This window comes from Lineus longissimus, chromosome 9, assembly GCF_910592395.1.
Source record: "Lineus longissimus chromosome 9, tnLinLong1.2, whole genome shotgun sequence".
NCBI lineage: Eukaryota > Metazoa > Nemertea > Pilidiophora > Heteronemertea > Lineidae > Lineus > Lineus longissimus.
In genome coordinates this window covers 1,790,245-1,813,029 of record NC_088316.1, presented here as the reverse complement: position 1 = coordinate 1,813,029, position 22,785 = coordinate 1,790,245, and the positions used below count along the sequence as shown (strand labels likewise).

At 40.7% G+C, this 22,785-nt stretch overlaps 1 protein-coding gene across 2 annotated transcripts; it reads left to right on the top strand.

Moving 5' to 3' along the window:
* The first annotated feature begins 180 nt into the window (after positions 1-180).
* Positions 181-18,466, top strand: LOC135493392 (serine/threonine-protein kinase PLK4-like). 2 transcript variants are annotated; one of them, XM_064780716.1, is made up of 13 exons: positions 181-295; positions 2,381-2,476; positions 2,712-2,807; positions 2,928-3,155; positions 4,567-4,655; positions 4,974-5,206; positions 9,088-9,146; positions 9,416-9,621; positions 11,075-11,891; positions 12,038-12,142; positions 13,148-13,522; positions 14,548-15,071; positions 15,273-18,466. In XM_064780716.1, exons 1-13 carry the CDS (start codon positions 233-235, stop codon positions 15,403-15,405), a joined length of 3,024 nt encoding a protein of 1,007 aa, XP_064636786.1. In that variant the 5' UTR covers positions 181-232; the 3' UTR covers positions 15,406-18,466. The 2 variants fall into 2 exon arrangements, with proteins under 2 accessions (XP_064636786.1, XP_064636787.1); XM_064780717.1 differs by lacking the exon at positions 181-295 and adding an exon at positions 546-811.
* The last annotated feature ends 4,319 nt before the right edge of the window (positions 18,467-22,785 follow it).

The following is a 22,785-nucleotide window of genomic DNA, read 5'->3' as shown; positions in this document are numbered from 1 at the left end:
AATGTAGTTGTAATCTAGTCTTTTGTTTTCGGATTTTAACATGATTTTTAATCAATGAAATCACTGGAAAGGAACGAGATGACTGACAGGTCAGATTTGGCCAATCACAAGGCCCCGTCTAAACCACCTTCGGTATCTGCTTGGCCTCGTTCCAAGGACGCGGATAGTTCAAAATGAACATGGCGTCGTGAAGACCAAGTTTTCCGAAATTTTGTTTTATTTTGCCGATTTCATGATATATAAAACGAAAATGATGTCAATGAATAATACTTCGGGTGTAGGAGACACCATAGAGGTACGTAAACACAAGTAGTTAACGATCCACCGCACAGGCAAGCGCTGGTCGGGCCTAATTACCCAAGCCCAAGCGATCGGTCTGGGCCAATCACACCACACCAATGCTTTTAAGATCAGTGTTTGTTTATGTTTTCTCAAACACCGTGTCGGTTTGTCACTTCAAAGTTGTGGCGAGCAATTAGCGCTATATATGCTCAGCACAACTAATTCTACCTCAGAATATACTCAGCTTCCAAAGAAACAACTTGAACATTACTACATTTCAAGAGTTTTCAGTCTGAGTTCAGTGTTTATAAGGAGCTCCCACCTGTTCCAGGTATTCATTTCAGGTCGAGCATTCGAGGTGGCAGGATCTCCCCTCTTGGACTTATAAATTATTTATTCATTCATTTTCATTCAAATGGATACACCTTTGTAACAGTGGACTATTGTAAACTACTAGTGTTATATATTTGGATTATCATTTATCATTTATTCTGACAACATGTGGCTTGAATTAGGAGAGTGTATTGAGGTAAGAATAATTCATTTAAAAAGAAATTTAACTTTTTTCAGCAAGTCTTTTCACAATCAGTGTGAATATTTTTGACAGTTGTTCCTTTTTTTAAATAGTTAGCATTTATTGTCTTAACATAATTTTAGTTTGACTTAAAATTCTTTTTCTGTGTTTAGTTGATAAGTTAGTATGATAAAATGACAGTTTGCAAAAAACTTTCTTTGAGGATCGATGAAGAAGCCACAGACTTTTGCCTTTGACTTATAGCTCCTAAGGGTATTGAACTTAGTGTATTAGATTTTTTTCTTCAGTTTTTTTTTTCTTTTTGACATTGTCTGATGTCTCATGTGTTTTATTTTGTCTTGTCTGTGTCAGTAGAATAAGAAATCATTCTCCATGACCATTGTATGACTATCACAGAGCCATATTTTTTTTATGCCTGGTCTCCAATCTGCATTGGGCGCGAATCACTATACGACTTATCTGAGATTACATTGTCAAAAATTTGATAACTGAATTTGTCAAACATATTTCAAGAGATACCTTTATCACACATCAGTATCTACATGTCAAATTATTGGCATTGCGGGGAATAAAAATGCCGATTTTATACTGTAAACTCCTGTTCAACTTCATGTGAAACATTCAGTCACCAAAACAGACTATTTATCTTTGTGCCTTCAACGGAAGTCTTGTTTGAAATATCCGCACCGACCCTCTTTTCATGCACGCACTGTTCGTAAATTGCTTTCATCTTCAAGGGTTGGCATGCTAAAGCATTGAACACAACCTGTCCCCTTATTTGATCACTGCAGCTATTCATATCATAGATATCCAACGAAGCTTACCAAAATAGCATTGAATACCCCCAATTTTGTTTCGGAAGACAGGTTCATGAAATTCTTATCCTTAGCACAAAGGTGCACTTGTGCAGGATGCCTTTCAGATGCTATGGCAATGTCAAATTATCCCTTGAATATGTTCAAGGGTGATTTATCTCTTGATATGACCGTTAGAGATACACAATGCTCTGCTGAGGGGGACAATGCGACATGAACAGGTTGTCATAAGGGTTCAAAATTGACCCTTCAATTTGTGGGAGGCATTCATGCTGTTTGTTTCCCTTCAAAATTCAAACATTTTGAAATGATTGCAATTAGTGCTCTTGGGTTCTTTAAGGTATTGGTGTAAGGAAAAATTGGATTTGAAAAGCTGGCACAGCCTTACCCACCCACCCAGTGGAAGATCTTTAGTGCAATGTCACGTCATGGCCATGGGCGATATCTTACAGGTGTTATTTATTTTGAAGATAGGGTTGGACAACGTTTTACAAATGATTTGTCATCAGGTGATGATCGGTTGTAAAGAAATGTTCGCATAGCTTTTCACTGACATCCCAGTTGATGGTTGAAAACAATCCTATTATTGTGAGAATTAAAAATGATGTTTGACTGTCATCACTTTTTAGATCATCACAAATTTGTTTTTCAGATTCGCTGACAAGACTCGTGACAACATTTTTGAATTCGATGATATTATTTTGTGTGATATCTTTACTAATTGCATGATGTTTTATTGTTATTCCAGGACTTTGAAGTCCATGAACTCCTCGGGAAAGGAGGGTTCGCCTGTGTGTACAGAGCAAGGTCCATCAGGACAGGCCAAGAAGTCGCGATCAAAATGGTAAGACAATTGTTAGCAAATATTGACATAAAATTTTCAATTGCCAATATAAATTTGAACAATCTTGATAAGGGCAGACCTTTTTACAGGTATGTCAAGGTAATGTCTTTGGGGCTGAAGTTTGATAAAATCAAGTTGTTTTTGAATGCTTGTGATACTGACTTTACTGTTCAGCTATAAACTTGTTACAAAATATTTTATAGTCTCGTTTAAACGGTTTAATGTCTGGTTTCAGATCGACAAGAAGTTGATGCGAGCAGCAAACATGGTCGAAAGAGTAAAGAAGGAAGTGGAAATTCACTCCAGATTAAAACACCCGTCCATCTTGGAGGTACGTATCTGAGAAAAAACCGTTCAAAGTTCGAAATGATTCTTATCCATTCAGATTTTACAAACAAGTGTTTAAATGTTGTCGTGTGAAAATTTATGTTTTTGTTTTTGTTTACTTCAGTTGTACAGCTACTTCGAAGATGCCAATTACGTCTATCTTGTCCTGGAGCTTTGCCACAACGGAGAGCTCTACCGATACTTGAAGACGTACAAGACGACGTTTTCAGAAGACAAGGCGCGTCACTTCCTCAACCAGATCGTTCAGGGGATGCTCTATCTCCACTCGCACAGAATCTTACATCGTGATCTCACTCTTGCCAACCTCCTCCTCACAAAAGACAACGAAATTGTAAGTCTACATTTATCATTTTATCTCTTGTTGTGGGTTTGACTATGTTAGCTTCATGGTCTGACCCTCTTCTGCACTGGACTTTGTGCCTTATCCACATGCTCAACTGAAAATGGGTAACTCGCAGTCAAGGTGCTCATGGACAATGCCTTTTCAGCTCACCAGCAAGACTCCTTTCAAAATTCTGCTTAGTCCTGGGTGAAAATCTATAAGTACCATTTTAAGAATGGGGCTAATTAATTATGGGGGTTAAGCCTTGCCAGGGATATGTGTCTGGTGGCCAGAATATAATAGAAAAATTTCATCATATAAAGACCATTTGCCTCTTTTGGAAAACGTTGTAAGTGCTTTGAAAAGATTATCTTGGATTCACCTGTTTATGTGCAGTTCAAGTAAATTTGCCAATCTATTGTGTGGGGACCTGATTCCGTAAGACAAACACAGTAAAATGGCCTGGTTTTCTGCAAATATGTTGCCTTGTTCCGTGAACAATTCCTTATCACAAATTTTGAAACTTGTGTGTGTATGACCATGGATGTCTTGGAAAAACACTTGACTTTTGGTGGTCTGAATTGTAAATGTGTATTTTTCCCACCACGAGTAAAAAAATTCTTTACGAAAATTCGTTGTTGTTTTCAACACTGTTTGGACTTCAGTGAGTGCGCGATAGCAAATCTTTGGAAGCTGGACATAGGGGAAACTAGTACTTGTGCAACTGTAATACATTTGTATCCATTTGGAGTTGGATTCCTGATTCCCGTATCAAATTACCTTAACCTCTCACCTTTGTTTTCAATTAGTGTCATTAAGTTTCTCATGGGTATAATTGGTGTATAATTACTTTAAAGTCTGTGCATGCTAAGGTGCGACATTGTGGTCAAACGTAGACAGGTACACAGCATGTGTAGAGAAGGTCCAGTTTGCCTCAATACACACCTTGCCAAAACGCAATCATGACCGCCTTACAAAGTCAATGGAAAGTAATTAGCACACAATTTAAATCTATTCAGGTATTGTGGCAATAGTAATTATATCTGGGCTTTATTTTTTCTGGTACAATGGGATGCTGAGGGGGGCTAGTACAGCTTTGTAAGGACCTATAGAAATGATAACAAGTGCTAAATTTAATCCAAACAAAGTAATTTTTGCCCAGGGAAAATGCAATTAGGTTGAAAAGGGTGTGAATGTGCCTCTGTAGAGAGAAGTGTGCATTGATTGGATAAGTGTGTACAATCTGTACAGTGGAAATCAACGAAAGCAAAATGAATCAAAATCAAAACAAATCAAACATAAAAAAATGATTTGTATGAATTGGAAGGACAAACATGAAATGGATTGAAAAAGTATTGGCGATTGCACTATTATGAAAAAATTCATTCAATTTTTAATAAAATGTTATTTTTTCTTGCAGAAAATTGCTGATTTTGGTTTGGCAACACAATTAGAAGTCCCAGATGAGCAACATTTCACAATGTGTGGAACACCAAATTATATCTCACCGTAAGTTTTTGTGAATCTTTTTTTGTGACACACAGTATGTGAGAACGTGTTGTTCAAGCCTGGTGTGTGAGTGCAGGGTGAGAGACACAGGATCCAGTCATTGTGTCCACCGCCCCCAGGATATTTGCACACCAGCCTAAACTGTAGACAAGCTGAGAGATTTCCCCCAGTTAGTGGGAACTAACAAAAAGGTTGCAAGATTTAGGCTACAATTCTCCACATTTTTGTGTAATGAGTAAAAAATCTTTCAGGGAAACAAAATGTCAAATGAAGGTTTTCTCTTTGAATTTAATTTTGAATATTTTTTGTCTCCCGCAGGGAAATTGCACTCAGAAACGCCCATGGTTTAGAAGCTGACGTCTGGTCCTTAGGATGCATGCTGTACACATTTTTAGTCGGGAAACCACCATTCGATACCCATGCCGTCAAGAGCACGCTCACAAAAGTCATATCGGCAAGTTACGACATCCCTTCAACCATGTCTCCAGATGCCGTTCACCTGATTGCTAACTTATTGAAGAAGAACCCTAAGGAAAGATTGAGTTTAGTCGGTGAGTAACAGTTTCATAGTCTTTGTATTTAGTTGCAAAAAAAACCTAGTCACTGGTCAGACATGCTGCAAGTGGTCCACAAACTGTTTTTATTTGAACCCTTCGGCCAGAAAATGAAACTGGCCACATATTTCAGTTTTATAGAATTCTTGTTATTCCAAAGAAAGCACCTGACAGAGAAATTATGACTGGGTGTCTCTCTTGTGAAAAGAAAACAGAGCAAAGCAGGTCCTAGATTTTCCATTTTTCTTATCAAGATTGGATGTACCAAATGCACCTTACATGGCCCGCAGCTATGGGGTATTGTCCTCAGTCTTAAGAGAATGTCCACTGGACCAGAACTTGAAAGGTTGGCATGTGAGCACAAATAAGAAGCTTTCAGCGTTTTCTAAGGAATTGTGGTCCCGGTGAATGTAGAGTTCCCAGGCATTGGTTAATCCTGGCCTGCCCTAAGTTTGGGGCGAGCTGGGACAAGCTGGTAGAAACAAAATGAAACCTCGGATTCTGCAATCCTTCTTAGGTTAAGCTTCAGACCCAGAAACACTGAGATTTTTTTTTATTCTAAGATTTTAAGAAGTTGTGATAGTTTATAAGTATAGTAAATCCTGCGGATAAAACTTCCGTGAGATTATCTCACTGAAGTTTTTGCACAATTCATTCGAAATAGTGGGAGATCTAAATTGTCATTATTTTGAAATTATCACATTTGAATTTTAAAACTGTTGGGAGTTTTCTCGTTAGGACTGATTTGAAATTTGGGTACATCAGGTCAGGGGTCAGCGACTGCTCATGTCGTCTAAGTATCTGTCCAGGGTCCTCCATAAGTAATTTCACGCAAGCATTACATTATTTTGCCTGGGGCTACTGTCTGCTGTCCCTGCGTGATCAGTTTGACAACTTGATGAGGGTCTCATTCCTGACTCAATACCCCATTGTGCGATGGGGACACATTGCCACTTCAGTCCTGGTGACATGGTGACAGTCCCTGTACGGCAGCAACAACCCCCATATTGGCCAAAACGTTTCCACATCTCAACAAGGAAGTGAGATTTTGGCGTTCACTTGCCAAATATTTCAAGAATTTTGAATACGCTTGAAAGGATTTTCCATCGATTGTTATCCTTTTGAAAGCCAGCGCCCACTCACTTACAATACTGGGACATCAGCCCCTCGAATAATATCTAGTCAGCCCATTCAAATGATAAAAGATGATACGTTTAATTTGCCGGTTCCTTGTTTTTTTCAAAATCAAAAATGTAACTTTGCGGTTAAGCATGCGCCCACTCACTTACATTAGTGGGGCACCAGCCCCAGGAAGACCTCAGTCCATTCAATTTCCTATTTCCTTGTCTTTTTTCAAACAAAAATGTAACTTTGCGGTTAACCACAAATAAAGTCCAGGCGTCAGGTGATGTTGTTTTGAACCTGTTGGTACCTGTTACTGTCTTTGCTTTGGCATTGTCATTGTGTTCTTGGCGAATAAAAGGAAGAATCTTGTGGGGGTGGGTTCCTATCTGTTCAATTCGGTGGGAAAATCTCAGATTTTCATTTCTCATGTTTGGTGAATTCCTCAATCATAAAAATCCTCACGTGCGCTTGATACTGATACAAAACTGACAGAAAACGGTTGAGTTGGGCCCCCACAAATAAGTTTGTTATTGCGCATCTTTATTATTAGTTTAAATAAGTGTGTGGGTGCACCTAAGATAAGCAATAAATTAGAATTGTTGTGAAGAAGATTCTATCCGTTATAAAGAATTTAGATAATCTTTGCAGATTTCAACCGTTTTGGCTCTCGATCTGTTTTGTTCGAGTTTATCCGTTACTGGAACTGGGAGCACCTGTCTCTGCCGAAGTTTCATCATTATTCACGTCATTACCATAACGTGGTCACCCATTATCATCAAAGTATTATGTTATCGTATCATGTCAACCACCAGATGACCCTCATGCGGTCCAGAAGGGTCACCTCTCCACCCCTGGACAATATGGGTCTCACCAGCTTGACCCGGTGGCTAGTCCACTGTCCCCTCTCCCCATGAGAGCACATCTGGGCTGTAATAGTCTCTGAAATAGCACAACACGCGAAACCAAATTTAGCCCCTAATTTTTCGATATCAGATTTCTCCTAAATATCTCCAATTTCAACAAAAGATAAAGTGGCTAAACGTGACCTGGTAAAATATCACGAGGAATTTTTCCAAAAATAATTTCCCAAAATATCAAACTTGAATCGAAAATAGTTAAATAGATAAATCGTCAGATAAACTGACCCTTTTATTGGGGTCAGTTGAATTTTATGCTTGGTGATTTTCCTCCGGTTTGACTGCTGAAGATGAGGGGTCCTTAAACTTGATATAAAAGTATCATAAACTTGAGTTTGTCATTGGTTTATTTTACAAGTCTCGAGCCTTTGGGTGTCTACTTCCGCAATCCGACCAGTTCATGAAAGTAAAGATGCGGCGAATGATACAAAAACCAGCTGGGTTTACTTAGGATCGCCTCACCAAATTAGCCGACCCAGATGGCCTCAGCAAATCTGCGATTCCAAACATCTCAGTTCCATTCTGAATAAGATGCACGGAAACGTCTCAAATATTACACGGGTAATTTGAACCATGATCCGTGAATGCGATCCCTATTCAAATAGTTACACTTTACTTGGTCGATTCCTCTTGGCGTTTGTCTTGTGTGATTCGGTGCGATATTTCGTGATTTACTCTCCCGTGGTGTCGTGGGGAGCAGGTGGGACCGTGCTTGTCATTGTGACTGGCGTGAGAATTTAGGCTAAAATTACACAGGTTTTGTGCGATTTGGATACATCCTAGATTGTTTTCCATTCAGTGGGGTTCAGTGTAGCATTGATGAAGATATCATGTACGTGAACCTGATTACAGAAGAATCGTTTAGGGTTGAGTAAAACCTGTTGGCCACGTACAGACAAGGATTTCTATTCCTTAATTGGTAAAAAAACGAGGTCGTAAAAAAATCTAGACCTAAGATTCTATTTTAGAACCTGTAAAGAAAGCAATTGATTGAATGTTCAAAAGGTTAAATCAAAAGTTTTGTCTTTCACATTGACAGATTTCTTCCGGGGTCTCAGGGCCCCCTACAGACGATAGCCAAAACGACCAGTAACTTTGAATTTGATAAAGAGATTTTAGTTCGTCAGGTGCTTGAAATCAAATTCATGCGTAAGGATGACTTGCGATGATGTCATCTCGACGTAGCAACTAGGTGCGCAACTTGTTGTTACCGAGACTATTACTTCCCTCTCAATGATAATGTCATTGGTGATGTTTTATGGGCGACAATGGTCGCAATTACGCAATCTTGCATCTGGACGACTATCGAGACGTTCAAGTTTGAGATTATCCAAACATTCCTCCGATTGTTCAACAAGATAACAATTCAGGCTTACGCAATATTGTTGTAATTCCTGCGCAAGAAACTGTGCAACCTCCCTTAACATTTCACCTGTAGCTCGCCCTAATTGCTAGATCTCATCCCGTGTGTGGTCAGAGCGGTCAGACTCCTTATTTTTCAATTCAGATGATAGCGCCAACTTCCCCTCCACTTGAGGCTTTGTGCCGAGCAGAGAGTTGCTTTTCATCATGATTGGCGCCCATTAACAAAAAAGCTGTTTTCAATTAAGGAATAATCGTCTCATTTGTGCTGTCATCAACAAGGGACAATATGGAGTGGAAAACTCATCGTGATCTTTCAAAAAGTTTGCAAGCTTTCTTCACAGACCCCAACAGATTAACTCTTTGCAATTTTGACCTAATTCAAATTTCAGTACTCCAGTAGATCAGTCCAGGTATCAACTGTCTATAATCATGACATCTTACTTGATGTGTTTCTATACTTTGTCATTCCAGCCGTGATGGAACATCCATTCATGTCCAAGAAAGATAACAACCATAACACGTACCCACAGGTGAGTCAGGAAAAACATCTTCAAACGCAATATGAGAAAGATTTGCACGTTCTTGGTGCACTTGCCACCTGATCTCCAATTGAATATCGTGTCGTTCTTTTGAAGAGTCTTGGGTTGACTCCGAGTGTTGGTTTAAGATGAGAAGTAGTGACCTACTCACACGGTTGTTCGACTTGGTTGCATCCCGACATGACCAAATATTGTTATTATCCGCAAGTGTTTACCGACACATCGTAAAGCAAGTATTCAATTTCGGTTTTATTTTTCAGAAATTACGCGATGAGTCCGTCGATAGCGGTCACGATACGATGGCGACTATCGCTAGCCGCAATAGCCGAATCAGGCCGCAGAAAACAGCGGAGAATGACTTGGCTCCCGTTAAAGAATCTAAACAAGTCTCGAGCCACTCATGCAGCAGCGAAGACCGTCCAGTATCAAGAAGACGCTACTCACAATCGCCACCAGTTAGGGACAGGTAAGAACCAACAACACTAGCATTGCTTTTTTTAAACTGGGACATCTGACCTTGGTGAAATTAGATCACCCTAGCATAGGTCATGGCAGGACGTGATTTGTTGTACTGTCCGCCCAATCCATTTCAAAAACCGGTATGTGTCTTGGTCCTTGGTTGCCCCACCACCCAATTGTGTCTGGCACAATGTCACCACACATCCCCTATTTGTTCCACAAGCACCCTTTCACCGCAGCAAAGACTGCCCATAGACAAGTGCACAAGTGCTGAATCATCCACCTAAAAAGGCATTTTCTGAACAGTGTTATTTTCTATACCAAGATCTTTCAGAATCTGATGCATAGATTTTGACTTTGGTTTAAAAAATTCCCACTCTGGCATAAATACAGGACAGTCTCAACCATGACTGAGCCATGTCCACCACTGCTTTATGGTGCCTATTGTGCATTAACATAGATTTAACCATGGATTTTGAGTGTGATTGTGTGCATGGCTCAATTTGGCCATTTATGGCACCTGTTGGTTCCTTTAGCTAGGATTACTAAGTGAGTGGCAACGGTCCTAAGTCAAAAGACTGACCAGACTTATTTCTATTTCAAATCTTGGCCAATCTTCAAATGTCTCAAATTATCCTTTCTAATTTCGAACTCTGTGCAAACAGGTGTCGAATATATCATCCAGTTAAAGAAACTCGATGGTCCGAATTTTAATTTCGGATGAATGGCTGTGCTAATAAATGTTGGATAACTGCTTGTTACTTTTGTGGTTTTCTTCAAAAATGGACGCAGCCTCAAAAGTGTGATAGGGACCTGGTTGCACTTTAGTGGCCTCTGTGTCCCATCTTCAATGCAACATTTGATTTTATTCAATGAAGTGCACTTGTAATGTGAAGATGAGCCCAACAACATCTCACCCTTGAGCATAAATAACTCTAAATTAAGTACCAACACTTTAGATTTGACCGAAATAGCACTCGACGATTCCGTGGTTTGATACGTCGCGGAATCTCAGGTTCGTGATCTATTACAGTCACCATGCGATCGTTGCAAACTCCATATTACGATTGCGTAATGTTTTCTGTTTGAAGAGCCAATTATAACTGCAGTGTTCGTTGGCGATGGCCGCTCTCGCACGCTGTGACTTATGGTTGCGAAGCCGGGATTGTTGCGTGTTGTAATTTTAGACGGGACCTGTTGCTGTTTCTGGGGTCAGATGTCAGTCATGCTAACATTGGACATTCCACTATCCTAGTGATGTAACGACATTGATGCCCTCGGGCGTTTCGATATTCTGGCCACTGACATCTGCAGGTGCTCCCACCTTAACTTTCCATAACTTATTTTAGGAATTTTATTTTAGGAAGATGAAATTTGCTGTGCTAAATATAGGAAGGTTGAAAGTTGTCGCGGCAAGAGTCTTTGGTTTTGAAACTTATGTTTTTTCGCTTATCTTTCAGTATGGACCAGTCTGTTTCATCCCAACACAGTCGCCACGGTAGCCGACATACGTCATCAGGATCCTCAGTCTTCCGGTCAGGAGTCGGTTCCGGTATGGAATGCTCAACGTCCGGTCTAAGTCACAACCACAGCCAACATTGCACGAGAAAACACAGCATCAATCGCTCACATTCGAGTCGGACACTGGACGAACGAGACTTGTACCACAAGCGCAGCCGAGTAAACAGTCAAAACGATTGGGTGTTGAAGGATTTCAATCCTGCTTCCTACGAAGATGGGCATAAGAGTAGCTGTGATAATCTATCACATCCATTCAAGGGACGTTCTCATAGTGCGTGCAGTTGCCAACGGTCGGCAAGTTTGCACACATCGCGCACGGCAAGCGAAGAAGGACGTTTGTTTTCATCACACTCAGAAGGACAGAGGTCGCGGTTATCACGACAAGATCGCGCACGCCATAGTTGTCACTCCGACAGGAAACCTAGCGCTGGTTCATATCATTTCCGTGAGAGCAGCCATGACAGTAACACCAATACGAACTCTAGTCGTCTAAGCCGCAGTGATTCAGACAATTTACTCAGCCGTAACCTGAGTCGGGAACGGTTACAGAGTGACAAGAGCATCGGAAACGTCTCGACGGCATCAAGTCACCACAGTCGTCATGAGCATAGCATCAACAAGAGCTCGCTTAGTATGAACAAGAGTGTTCACAGCTCGCAGGAAAAGATTGTCGAGAGTAAGAAGCTGATTGACGTCGTCCCCAAGTTGAGCTCGGCAAGACTCCGACCGGTCAACCAGAAGACGAGAATTGCTTTGGTGAGTTTTCATAATGATTGAAACAAAAATTTAAAAAAAAAGCGTATTGTTGAAGAAAAAAGTCTTTATTACAATTGTTAACTTTGGCAAGATATTTGATTGTTTTATTCAAAATTTTAATCGGTTTCTTGCGTTTGTCTTTGTAGGTCTACATCTTAGAAGACGGTGAGGTTTGCCTTGAATTTCTCGACACGAAAAGCTCCCAGGAAAAAATCAAAGAAATCGTGCGGATCACTCCAGATGGCGACAAGGTAAGGACATGAATTCAAAATTATATCTCCTTAACTTGTGCAGGGTTGTAGTTTAGGATGTTGGTTTTAGGTTTTCAATGCCAAGCTGTGCTGAACAATACTCCTACTGAATGTGTCATAGTGTTTATTTAGTGATTTTTGCCAAGTTTGGTTGGCATTTTGTTGACCTGTCCCCAAATCTGACTTCTCTATGGTACAGCACCCTGCTAATGAATTTGTATGTGCTTGTGGTTGGTTGTTGATTCAGCCATAATCACTGTTGCTGAGTGCCAGGTGTTTTAGGGGGGCAGTGGCCGGTCAGTCATATTCTACTTGGACATGTTGGAAATCAAACTTTTGACTCAAATTGTAAGATTTAGACTGCATCTGCACCAACTTCCCATAAGCTTTCCTGCATTTCTGTAAAACTTATTTTCCCAACTTTTTACAAATTCTTTTTTGGGACATTCAATCCATGTTCTGCCCAATCTTTTCAAAACCACTCAACTGCTAAACTGTTTTAGCATCAAACCTCAAAATGATTATGGTGTTTGCAGTTGGTGGTCTGCTAAACAATAGGTGCTTAGAAAGTTTGAATCCATCACAATGGGCTTTTAGAATATTGGGCTAAGAATGCTGCCATTACTAGGGCATGGGGTAAGACCCCTGCTTCTAGGTGCTAATTGCCAACCACAGTGTTTTACATTAATCTTACACTGAATACAACCTCCGAGCATTACCATTAGCACATACAAAAAAAATCAGCACCAACATTTCCAAGCAAATTGGAAAGGTGTTGGCAAATGTATTCTTGAATGTGCTAAAGTTAGATTTTTGAAGTGAAATGTTTTGGTGCTAATTTGGCTGGCTATGCGGGCAACTTCAAAGAGTTTTTCTCCAAGGTGCTGTAACTGTGCCCAAGGGAATTGAACCTGCCAAACTGTTGATAGGGAAAATGAGACCAGGATTGGAAGTTTGAAAAATCCCGGAAATAGTTCTAACCGATCCATTGTTTTGTTCTTCTAGATCTCCATCTTCCAACCGAAAACCAAAAGCAAGAAAGCGTCAAAGGACCAGGCCAATAGCACACTCGAATTCACCTATGATACCCTCCCCGAGAAATACTGGAAGAAGTATCAATACGCCCACCGATTCGTCAACTTGGTGCGATCCAGCACACCGAAAGTCACCGTCTACACGGAGCGTGCAAAGTGCATGTTGATGGAGAACACGCCCAACGCCGACTTCGAAGTGGCGTTCCACGACGGCGCTAAGTTCAAGCGGATGAATGAGGAGACGAAAATGATCCAGAAGGATGGTACCACGCTGACTTTACAGAATAACGGCAGCACGCAGCATCTTTCGCCAGAATCCCAAGAACTTTTGGAATACGTCGAACAGGTAATTTGATTTCTTAAGCTTATTTTGTTTTTCGCAACTTTTTCTCCAAAAGGTCATCATAGATATTGTCAAAGTTACGAGATGTGCAACTCTTGTGTTCTTAGACTTAAACTTAGACAGAACGGCTTCAAAATTTGTTCTCAAATATTGACCGAATTCCTTTCTGGTTGACTTGTAAGGGCAGTTTCCCGCCTTCCCGCAACCTTGGGCCCGATGTTTATCTTTTGGAAAAAACACACATTTGCGGGAAAAACATGATGTCGTTTTCTGTGATACCCTTTGTGTGGTTATGTTAAGGAATTTTCCCTCCATTGGTTTGGAACCTGTCCTGTTTAGTTTAGAGTCCCGCTAAAAAGTGTTCTAATACATCTTTTGAGATGATTAGTATTTTGTTGTATTTGGACATTTCTCACACCAACAGGTGTGAATCAAAATCATCTGAAAAAGTAAATACCTTAGAAAATTAAAGGGGAATGTCCGATCAAAGTTTCCAGTGCCATAAACACACACAACCAGGATGCCAGTGTCCTTTCTTAAAAATGAAAAGATTTTATTGGGTTAAAAATGAAAAGATTGTTTTGGATCTTTATTGGACTCTAAGAAGACATGAAAGAATTTTTATGGGACTCTGTCTGTTTTGTCCTCTCAACTTCCCCAATATTGCCCCTGCTTTCTTCCCCTCACTTGTTTACCCTTGAGATTACTCCCTTGTTGTGACACTGGCTTCCCAGAGTGTGGCCACTGGGCCCAAGGTCTTACAATCAAATGTTAACGTTACACGATCCTCAAGTCAACCTGAAGAGTTTCCTTTCAAATTCCATCTTTGTGCTGTTGAGGTAATTGTCCTGTGCAGCCAGGCGTGTTTCATCCAAGTATTCTGTTCAGACATGTTTTGTAAAAAAAGTATGATGATTAGTCTGCTCCAGTGCATCAAATAAGGAGCAAATGTAACAAAATAAAAACATTTCCCCCACTGCTGTGCTTTTCTACAATGTCTTATGTTTGTTTCCCTTTTGTCTTTTTAGTGCCATGACCATTGCTTGGAGCTTGAATCCTGTGTGTCAAGTCTTGATACTCGGCCAGGGCAACCCTGCTTCCCGCTGTTGATCGGACGTGGGCCTAAGAAGGGCGGCAAGCCAATCATGACATCGCCGAAACCAGTCATCAAAGTCCATGAAGACGACCTCCCAAATAGCGTGTCGCCACCTAAAGTGAAACATATCAACCAGATGTCAGCGCCTTCAAGCCCTTCTGACGATATCGCACACATCAAAGCCATGAATGCAGCTGCTGAGAAGAAACAGAGGATCCTCGACCAGGAAAACATCATCCCGGACCTCGAATCCAAAGTTTCAAGACAGCCCGTGAAAACATCGCCGCGTCCTGGTATCCTGCGTAATGTGTTCGTGCAGGGAATCGGATGGGCGTCCCAGTATTCCAACGGAGAGGTCCTGGTCCAGTTTAACGATGGCACCCAGCTCAGCGTGGTCACTGTCGACTCATCATTCACATCGATCACTTACACCGATTCCAACGGCACAGCATCTAGGTAAGATTCTCATCCAGAATATGGTCAAATGTTGCAGAAAAATCTTACCAAAAACACTTCAAATTTACAAACTTAGCTGACGAAATAATCCATCATGAAAAAGTCTTAGTAAAGTAACTCAAATATAGAAACAATGTTAGTTTTATTGACATGTCTTTTTGTTTATATTTGCTTATGTTTTTTTACCTTCTGTCGTTACAGATACAGCAATTCAGATATTTTACCAGTTATCGTAAAAGAGAAACTCGGTCGCCTACCGAACGTCATCACGAAGCTCACAGCGCAGAACCAACCCACGGAATCCGCCAACAAAATCCGAATGATGATGCGATGAAGGAAATGCTCGACGCTAACCAAATCACTGCTGTGCTGAAACTGCTGATCTAGATGCCATGTTTAAGTTTGCTATTTCTTCCTTTGTAAATATCTTTTAATCATATTAGTGATATGCATTTAATATATAGACAATAATTAATTATCTGATTCAATAATCCATTAGGTAAAGGCATTTATTAAAATTGTATAATTGGCTTTTTGACTGAGGTGATGTCAAAAGCTGAAGGCGTTGTACTTAATCTGGTTTTTAGGACCGAATCAATGTAATTTTCGTTGAGTGCTGAAAGGTAGTAACTGATATGGATTTTGAAATGTTTGCTCACTGCCAGAATCATGACGTGTTTGAAACAATTTGTGGATGTAAATATTGTGTACAGTAGAAAATTAACAAAGTTGTGCTAAGGTTATATGGAGGTGATTCCGAACGCCAAAACCCATGGGAATGTTTGAAATTCAAAATTTGAAACAAACATTTCCTGTTATGATTGTGTACTTAGCACGGGTAAATGTGCATGTACATACGCATGGCTTCAAGATGTATATTAGTGTAAATTTTTAGTTCAATTAAGTTACCCAAGAATTCTTACTGCTGAATCGTACGAAAGAATAAATGGACATAAATCAACATAAAGCTGGTCGTCGGCACATTTGAAAATGCCTTGTAAATTTGTAAAAAATATGCCACAGTATATAACACTGCTCCTTGAGAAGTTTGTTAAGAATTAATTATCTAAAATCAGATAGTGTACAGTGCAAAGCCAAAATTATTTTTGTAGATTGTTTAATTTTTTAATCATAAAACTGTTATTTAATTATTTGTATGATTCTGCTTCCGTAGAAAAACGTCTGCGTCGGTGTAATTGGACTGATGCGGGGTATGCTTAGGCGCGTCGAAGTACACTGTGTACAATCTAGGCTTTGGAGAAATTTTCAGAAATCTTGAAAAATTTTCAGAAATCTTTGCAAAACTTCATGTATAATTTTCCTTGCACTTTCAAAGTGCGTTTTGAGGAATATGAGATCAAATTGAAAATGGGCATTTGAACTTCAACCTCATTGCATCAGTTTGGTCAAATCTGTCGCAATATTTTGCTAAAAGCGCCATTCTAGTGCGTAACTCTTCCTGTATGTTTTCCTGTTCGGTTCATTGTCAAGTTACAGTCGACCGTGTCCATTTTCCCACATTCCTGATTCCGCCCCCTTAGTCTGGTGGGGCGGGTCCCCGCGGGCTTCATAACGTGTTTAAAAAACAAGCTGTAAATTTTTGTAAACCTTCCAGTAAGTTTTTGATTAGGAGATGTTTTATTGATATATTGTTTTATGATTTACGTTTTAAGCAAGACACAATTTTAGAAATGAAATGCTATGAAATTCTGAGGAAATTTCGTTCACACTCTTCTTCTTTGTATTTTGAATCAATTTACTGGTTGAATTGAGAAATTTTCGCTTTCGTTTTCGAACTTGCAAAGAAGAGTATTCAATTCAAAAATTGATTAGTAATCAATACTCAATTAGTTAATTAGTGTGAACTTAATCATATGAATGTCATGATTTCAGTGACAAAATAATCACTTGTTTTCGACTGTCAGAATCTGACTGACCGTTTGAATTCGGCGGGAGTGCAAAGAACGTGGGAAAATGCAGCTAGTTCAGAGTCGACTTGACCTCCAGATGATTATGAATGGATACATATTTTTCTTTTTGTTGGTGATTCTTGACTGTGTCATACAGGCAAGAATGTCTTTCACGGCACAGGTTCCAACCAAGTTAGAATAATACACAGTAAACGTGTACACAATCAACTGCGCAGTGTATTCATATTTTGTTTAATTTGACTTGGTACAGAGTTTTTGCAATCAAAGACACGAAGACCTGACTGTGATGGTTGACAAAGCCGCAGATATTTCCCGATTGTCATCTGAATCTTAGATGCTGCTCATCTTTTTGTGAAAACAACAATGGGTTTCCGAGGCACTGAACTCTCTGGTGAACGAAACAGGTTGTTGTTTGTGTACAGTCTACATTCGAGCACAATACAATAATAATTTTTTTCGGGACACCATTAGAGTTATGATTCTTCGCTTGAGTGCTGATCTGACGATATTGAAATAGTTTATAAGTTTTTGCGGCATTGAAAACCTGTGTAAAGTCAAGTTTAACAGTCTGATCAGAAACATTTGAATGGCAATGAAAGTTTATTACTGGAGGAAAGAGCATGAAGTCATTCTAAAAAAGGGTGATTCTAAAAATATAATTTTTTTTTCTAGAACCTTCAGATGTAGCCCGATTTCTTGACATAGTAAACAAATCTAATGAATTATGTGTTCGTTGAAATCATGTATAAATCTCTTTGCAAGATTATCTGATGCAAATTTTGTATAATCATGGTATGGTAGAAAATCCGTTTCAGAATGGTTTGAAACCATTTATGTATCAATCATCTATTTCCTTAATTTCATGAAGACATGTGTCTTTAAATCTTTTTGTAGAATTTTGAGAGAGAACTTTGTAAGACAATTCTATCCATGTGCTTGTATATCTACTGTGTAAGTGAATTTGTATGAAGTCATTGAATGAATTTATGCGTGAAATTGTATGATAGTGGGCATGCGTGAATTTGTATGAGTGTGAATTTGAAAAATTGTATGAGTGTGTTTGTGATAAAGATATACTTGTATGGTGAAAAACATATCCAAAAAATGTTGGGGGTAACCACACACAAAGTTTTTTAACCTGTTCCAGTCTTGTGTGTATAATCATATTTGGTGCAGGCTGCCAAATTGTGGTCACTGGCCATTAGTACAGGTGTTTCAACTCAAGTTGCATGAACCCTCAAGTGTATTATTGTGTACAAGTGATACAAAATGGACTGTGAAGTTCTCCAGCTGTTTTTGAAACTGACCATAACTAATTGTGTCTTTGACACTATTGTCACAACTATGTGCTATTTGTCTTCAAAGTTCTCTTCAATTATCTTTTGTTTGTCTCCATTGCCCCAAGGTTGTACATATTGTATTTGGACTGTAGAATAAAAGTGTGAAAATCTATTGAAATTGGAATCTTTTTGTCCCTGTATTGTTTGTTATGCAACACTAAGTGTTTGCAGGTGATTTGACCCCAGGGGAGCACCACTGGGACCTAGTGGGTCCCTGGCATGCTGTCCGTCATTGATTCAAACCAAGGGAGACTTGTTTTACCTTGGTTTTGAAGGATACTACAACTTGGACACCACTTGGAGGAGAATGGTCCTTTCTGCTGCCAGTATATTCATATGACCCCTTCTCTTCATAAGTAAAAATCATATGACACCCCTGCCCCAAAACCACAGGAAACCTGGGCACAGGTTGTAATCTGGTTGAGGAAGACAATATCCCCCCTTTAGAATATGGAGGAGGATATGATATGACCCTATTCTGTGTATCCCTGGTAATAGATGAATTGCATGACGCAATGACGACAGTGTCAGATACAGCAACAGAGCCACAGTGCTTGTGATGGGATTTCCACCAGATGGCACAAGCATTGTGGCTCTGTTGAAGTTCTTGACATCCTCCACCAAGTCATCTCTGTCCCTGAAAACGATTCACCAAAGTCATCGGTCACATTCGTCTCCAGTCTCACTTCTTTCTGATGGACAGGAACCAAATGCCATAGCGGCTGTTGTCCTTCAAAAGAAGGGATGAATTGACTGCATCATCCCCCAACCTCTTCCCAAGATGGTCGGGTATCAATAGGTCCTCATGTAGGTGATTCGAAATTGATGATGTTTGAATTGGCCCAATCTTCTTCTTCTTTTGGCATTTTTGAGATGCATGTAAGACAGTGAGCCCGTTTTTTGCAACGAAGTTGGCTGTCTTTAGAGTTTCACCACAGAGCCCCAAAACTTTCTGATCAGTGTGAAAGTGTCTCCAGACATCTGGCCCCCTCCAGTCTATTGTTACAGATTATAACACCAGTAATGAGTTTGAGATGCTAATGTAGATGCTAATGGTGTCCCAAGAGGTTTCAAGTAGTCATTCCAGGGTTTGTTAATTAGCTCAAGAAGGTAGCTTTGAACCAACTATTTACACCTTTCAAAAGAATCTAAATTGTTTCCCCCAAAGCAAACATAATAAATTGGGCCGTAATTTGAAATCTTAAAGGGACTGGTGGAGTCGGTTGGGTCAGATTAAGTAATATGAAGTCACCAATATGGGGACACTTCTTACAGGCGGACACTGATTACTGTCACACCAAGCCTCACTAAATCGATTGCTAAAGTCACGCTTGGGAATGAACGAAGTTGTCTTTTCTTCTACGAAGATAATTATATCAATCATTTTAAAAGAATCGAACTCCACTCCCTCCCCTGGTTAGTCCAGTCTTGTCTTTTCAACCCCCTGCGAGGTCCTTCTTAAAAAAGTCACAATCAGGAACTGGTGTCCCGTGTCACAATCATCAGACGTCATGCGTATCACACGTCCAAAAAGACGGATTCTGACATCATAAGAATGGCTCAATAAACCCATTATTCAAAACGAAGGTTAGTAATTTTGCAAGAGTAATTACTTATAATTGGTATTCTTTTTAATGGGTTTAATTGGAATGAAGATGGCACTCGGCTGTCACTGCCATCCAGTGGTATTACCTCCGTAGCCTCCGCCCATACGACGCGCGTTGTTTGGAAGCTTAGCAATGCCAATACATTGAGGGTCAATGGTTATGTCAGGATGGGCCTACAGCGGTCCGGTACCCTTCACCCGCACTCTCCAACTGTTGACTCCAGCGGCACAATCTTCAAAATCGCATCGAGGACACCTGCTGTTCAGGAATTCCAACACTGATTGCTCCTGTCCCCAACAATTCGTTATGGCAATATGGCTTTCAAATGCATCCTTTTGGACCATTTCGTTATTAATTTGCATAAGAATATCAAGTTATGGATGAGTGTTTTCGAAATGTATAGATGTTTTGGAAGAGAGGACAGTTTTTATCTCGCTCGTCGTAATGGGCCACATTGTCCTCATTGTGAATGTGTCACTTTGGCAGGAGACAGCCACATCTATGCAATAAACCAAACTTTTTGCTGCCAAATGACTCAAGGACGTGAAAGTTGTTTTGACAGAGACTGATCTAGTTCCCTGTTGCGCTCGGATCCCCAGGATTGACCTTATTCGCAAATGCAATGTCAGCGAAATCACTTGTTATCGCACAGACGGCTGCGTTTTTTTACCAGAAAATAAAAGCCATCTTGCATCAGTGATATTATGGTGTCGTCTGGATTCCTCAAACCGTCCCTGGATCCGCCCAATACAAGGGTAAAGTGTCTTACTCAAGCTATGGTTATCCAATTTGCCATTTTTTGGGAAATTTTGGACACTTTCACTCCGCATTGTCGAGTCACCCCATCTCACGGTACCGACGGAGTTTGCTTTTAAAAAGGTGTCTTGTCGCCACAGCAGTATACAGTATCCCTTTTCTCTGGCAATGAGGGTCGCCCAGCTTCCCAGGCGGTGCGCAAGGATTCACTGGCCCCAAATCGTCCCACCCCATATACAGGGGAGGACAGTTTGTCCAAAAACCATGGCGACCATATCGTCTGCTCGCCTTCGGTCCCAATGTTGTCAAACACGCTGTCGTCTGCATGCAATCGTCCATACAAATATCACTATTGTTTCATCTCAAGAAGACATGAGAACATGTACACGTTTTCAGAGTAAATACACGTATTTTCTTAGGATGAAACACAGCAAATACTGTGTTCCAGGTCGATTTGACCTGCCGACGAAATCCACACGGCTGTACACAATGCACTACTCGCGTGTATCAAGGTATGTTGAGACACACTCCGTCAAATTGTCTCCGAGTCGTTCCAGGGGGTGAGTACGATACTTGGACCCCTTCGCGAGATTTTGGGTATAAATTGCGGGATCATGGACTCTCGGCTCATAATGTGTGATGCAGACGCTGCATGGGAGCTATCTGGATGTTCTGCCAAAGATATTCGGAGAAATTGGCCGGTCGCGTATGATGATAGATTCACTTCCCCACTGGTTCTGTCCTGCCACCCACTCGGTTGTGTCATCAAACTTTTGATATATCTTCTGCGATAATGAACAGGCAAATTAGGGTTGTCTGTCAAAGTACCAATGGATTATGTAACTTGTCACCCGCACGTGGGCTCACGGACCTGGCAACAGAATCACAGCTGATACTGGCGGAAAGACTAGAGAAGATACAGCCAGAGGACGAAGTTATATTTGCGGAGAGTTTGGACCTTTTTTCATCGGTTCGGCGCGGCTGTTTCAATAGGCTGGACCAAGGAGGTTCAGTTTATAAAACCTTCTTGGCTGGACACTTGTTTTGTGTGTTATCATCGAAGTGAATGGCATGATATTTCCGGGTATGATGAGGAATGGAACATGCCTTCTGGTTGTGACTTTGTCCTCATAAAACTGAGCTGGGATGCGGAACTAACCAAACACTAGCGGACCTGAGGCTCTCTCCCTGCAACACAGTCGTTACAAGGACTTTCCAGCCGACGCAATGCTGAGTACATGTACTTCTGGGCATTTTTTGGCGGGGAAAAACACTCATCTCAGTGCACGGACCGCCCATTCCCCGAGGTAGCCGAGGCTGTATATGTGAAACTCTCACACCGAAGAGGCTTTTGGACCATCTGTACCTTGGTATCTTTTTATGTCTATGGCATTTGTTTTGGCAAATGTACTTCAGTTATAGAACGCCGGCGTAACTCACTTACGCTGAACGATTGAAACCGCGGTCATCTCGCCGTTTTTGCAAAGTTCTGATCAGACAACTTGTCTCCGTGTGGCATATATCACGCAACACGTTTTTTTCTTCATCCGATCAATCAGGAGGGCATCTTCTGCACAGATCTCTCTCTCTTCATCCTGAGGGAATCATGGGTTGATGTTCGCTTCTCCAACTCTAACACAAGTTGCGTGAGAGCCATCCTAGTATACCGAAATCAGTCGTATATGCTCCTCCCCTTTCACATATTACTGAGGCTCGGCCATTTGTGCCAAGTGGTGCACTAAGTTCAGGATGCGTGAGAGCTGACGAAGCGAACATAGCCCTGCTTTCCTCAGAATGCCTCCGATCGACGCATGTGTCTCCGCGTCTTCTTCGAGGACACTGTAACAATTATAACTTTCTGCATGAACAACTATCGTCGCCACTAAGTGCACGCCATCTTGCTATCTAACGAGTTGGGACATTGTGCACCTGACGTCAAATAGACCGGTCTCTATGGACGTGAAATAGAAATGAGTATGCGCATTATGTGGTCGGAATGATTGGGTGGAATTGGCCATTGATGGATGGCATACCGCACTGGGGAGCCGAAGCAAGGTCTTTGGTCCGCGCTGGTCGTGAG

Coding starts and splice junctions, on each gene's coding strand:
- LOC135493392 (XM_064780716.1), top strand. CDS start 233: ATGATATATAAAACGAAAATGATGTCAATGAATAATACTTCGGGTGTA. Junction 2,477..2,711: donor AAGAAGTCGCGATCAAAATG/GTAAGACAATTG, acceptor GTCTGGTTTCAG/ATCGACAAGAAGTTGATGCG. Junction 3,156..4,566: donor TCACAAAAGACAACGAAATT/GTAAGTCTACAT, acceptor TTTTTCTTGCAG/AAAATTGCTGATTTTGGTTT.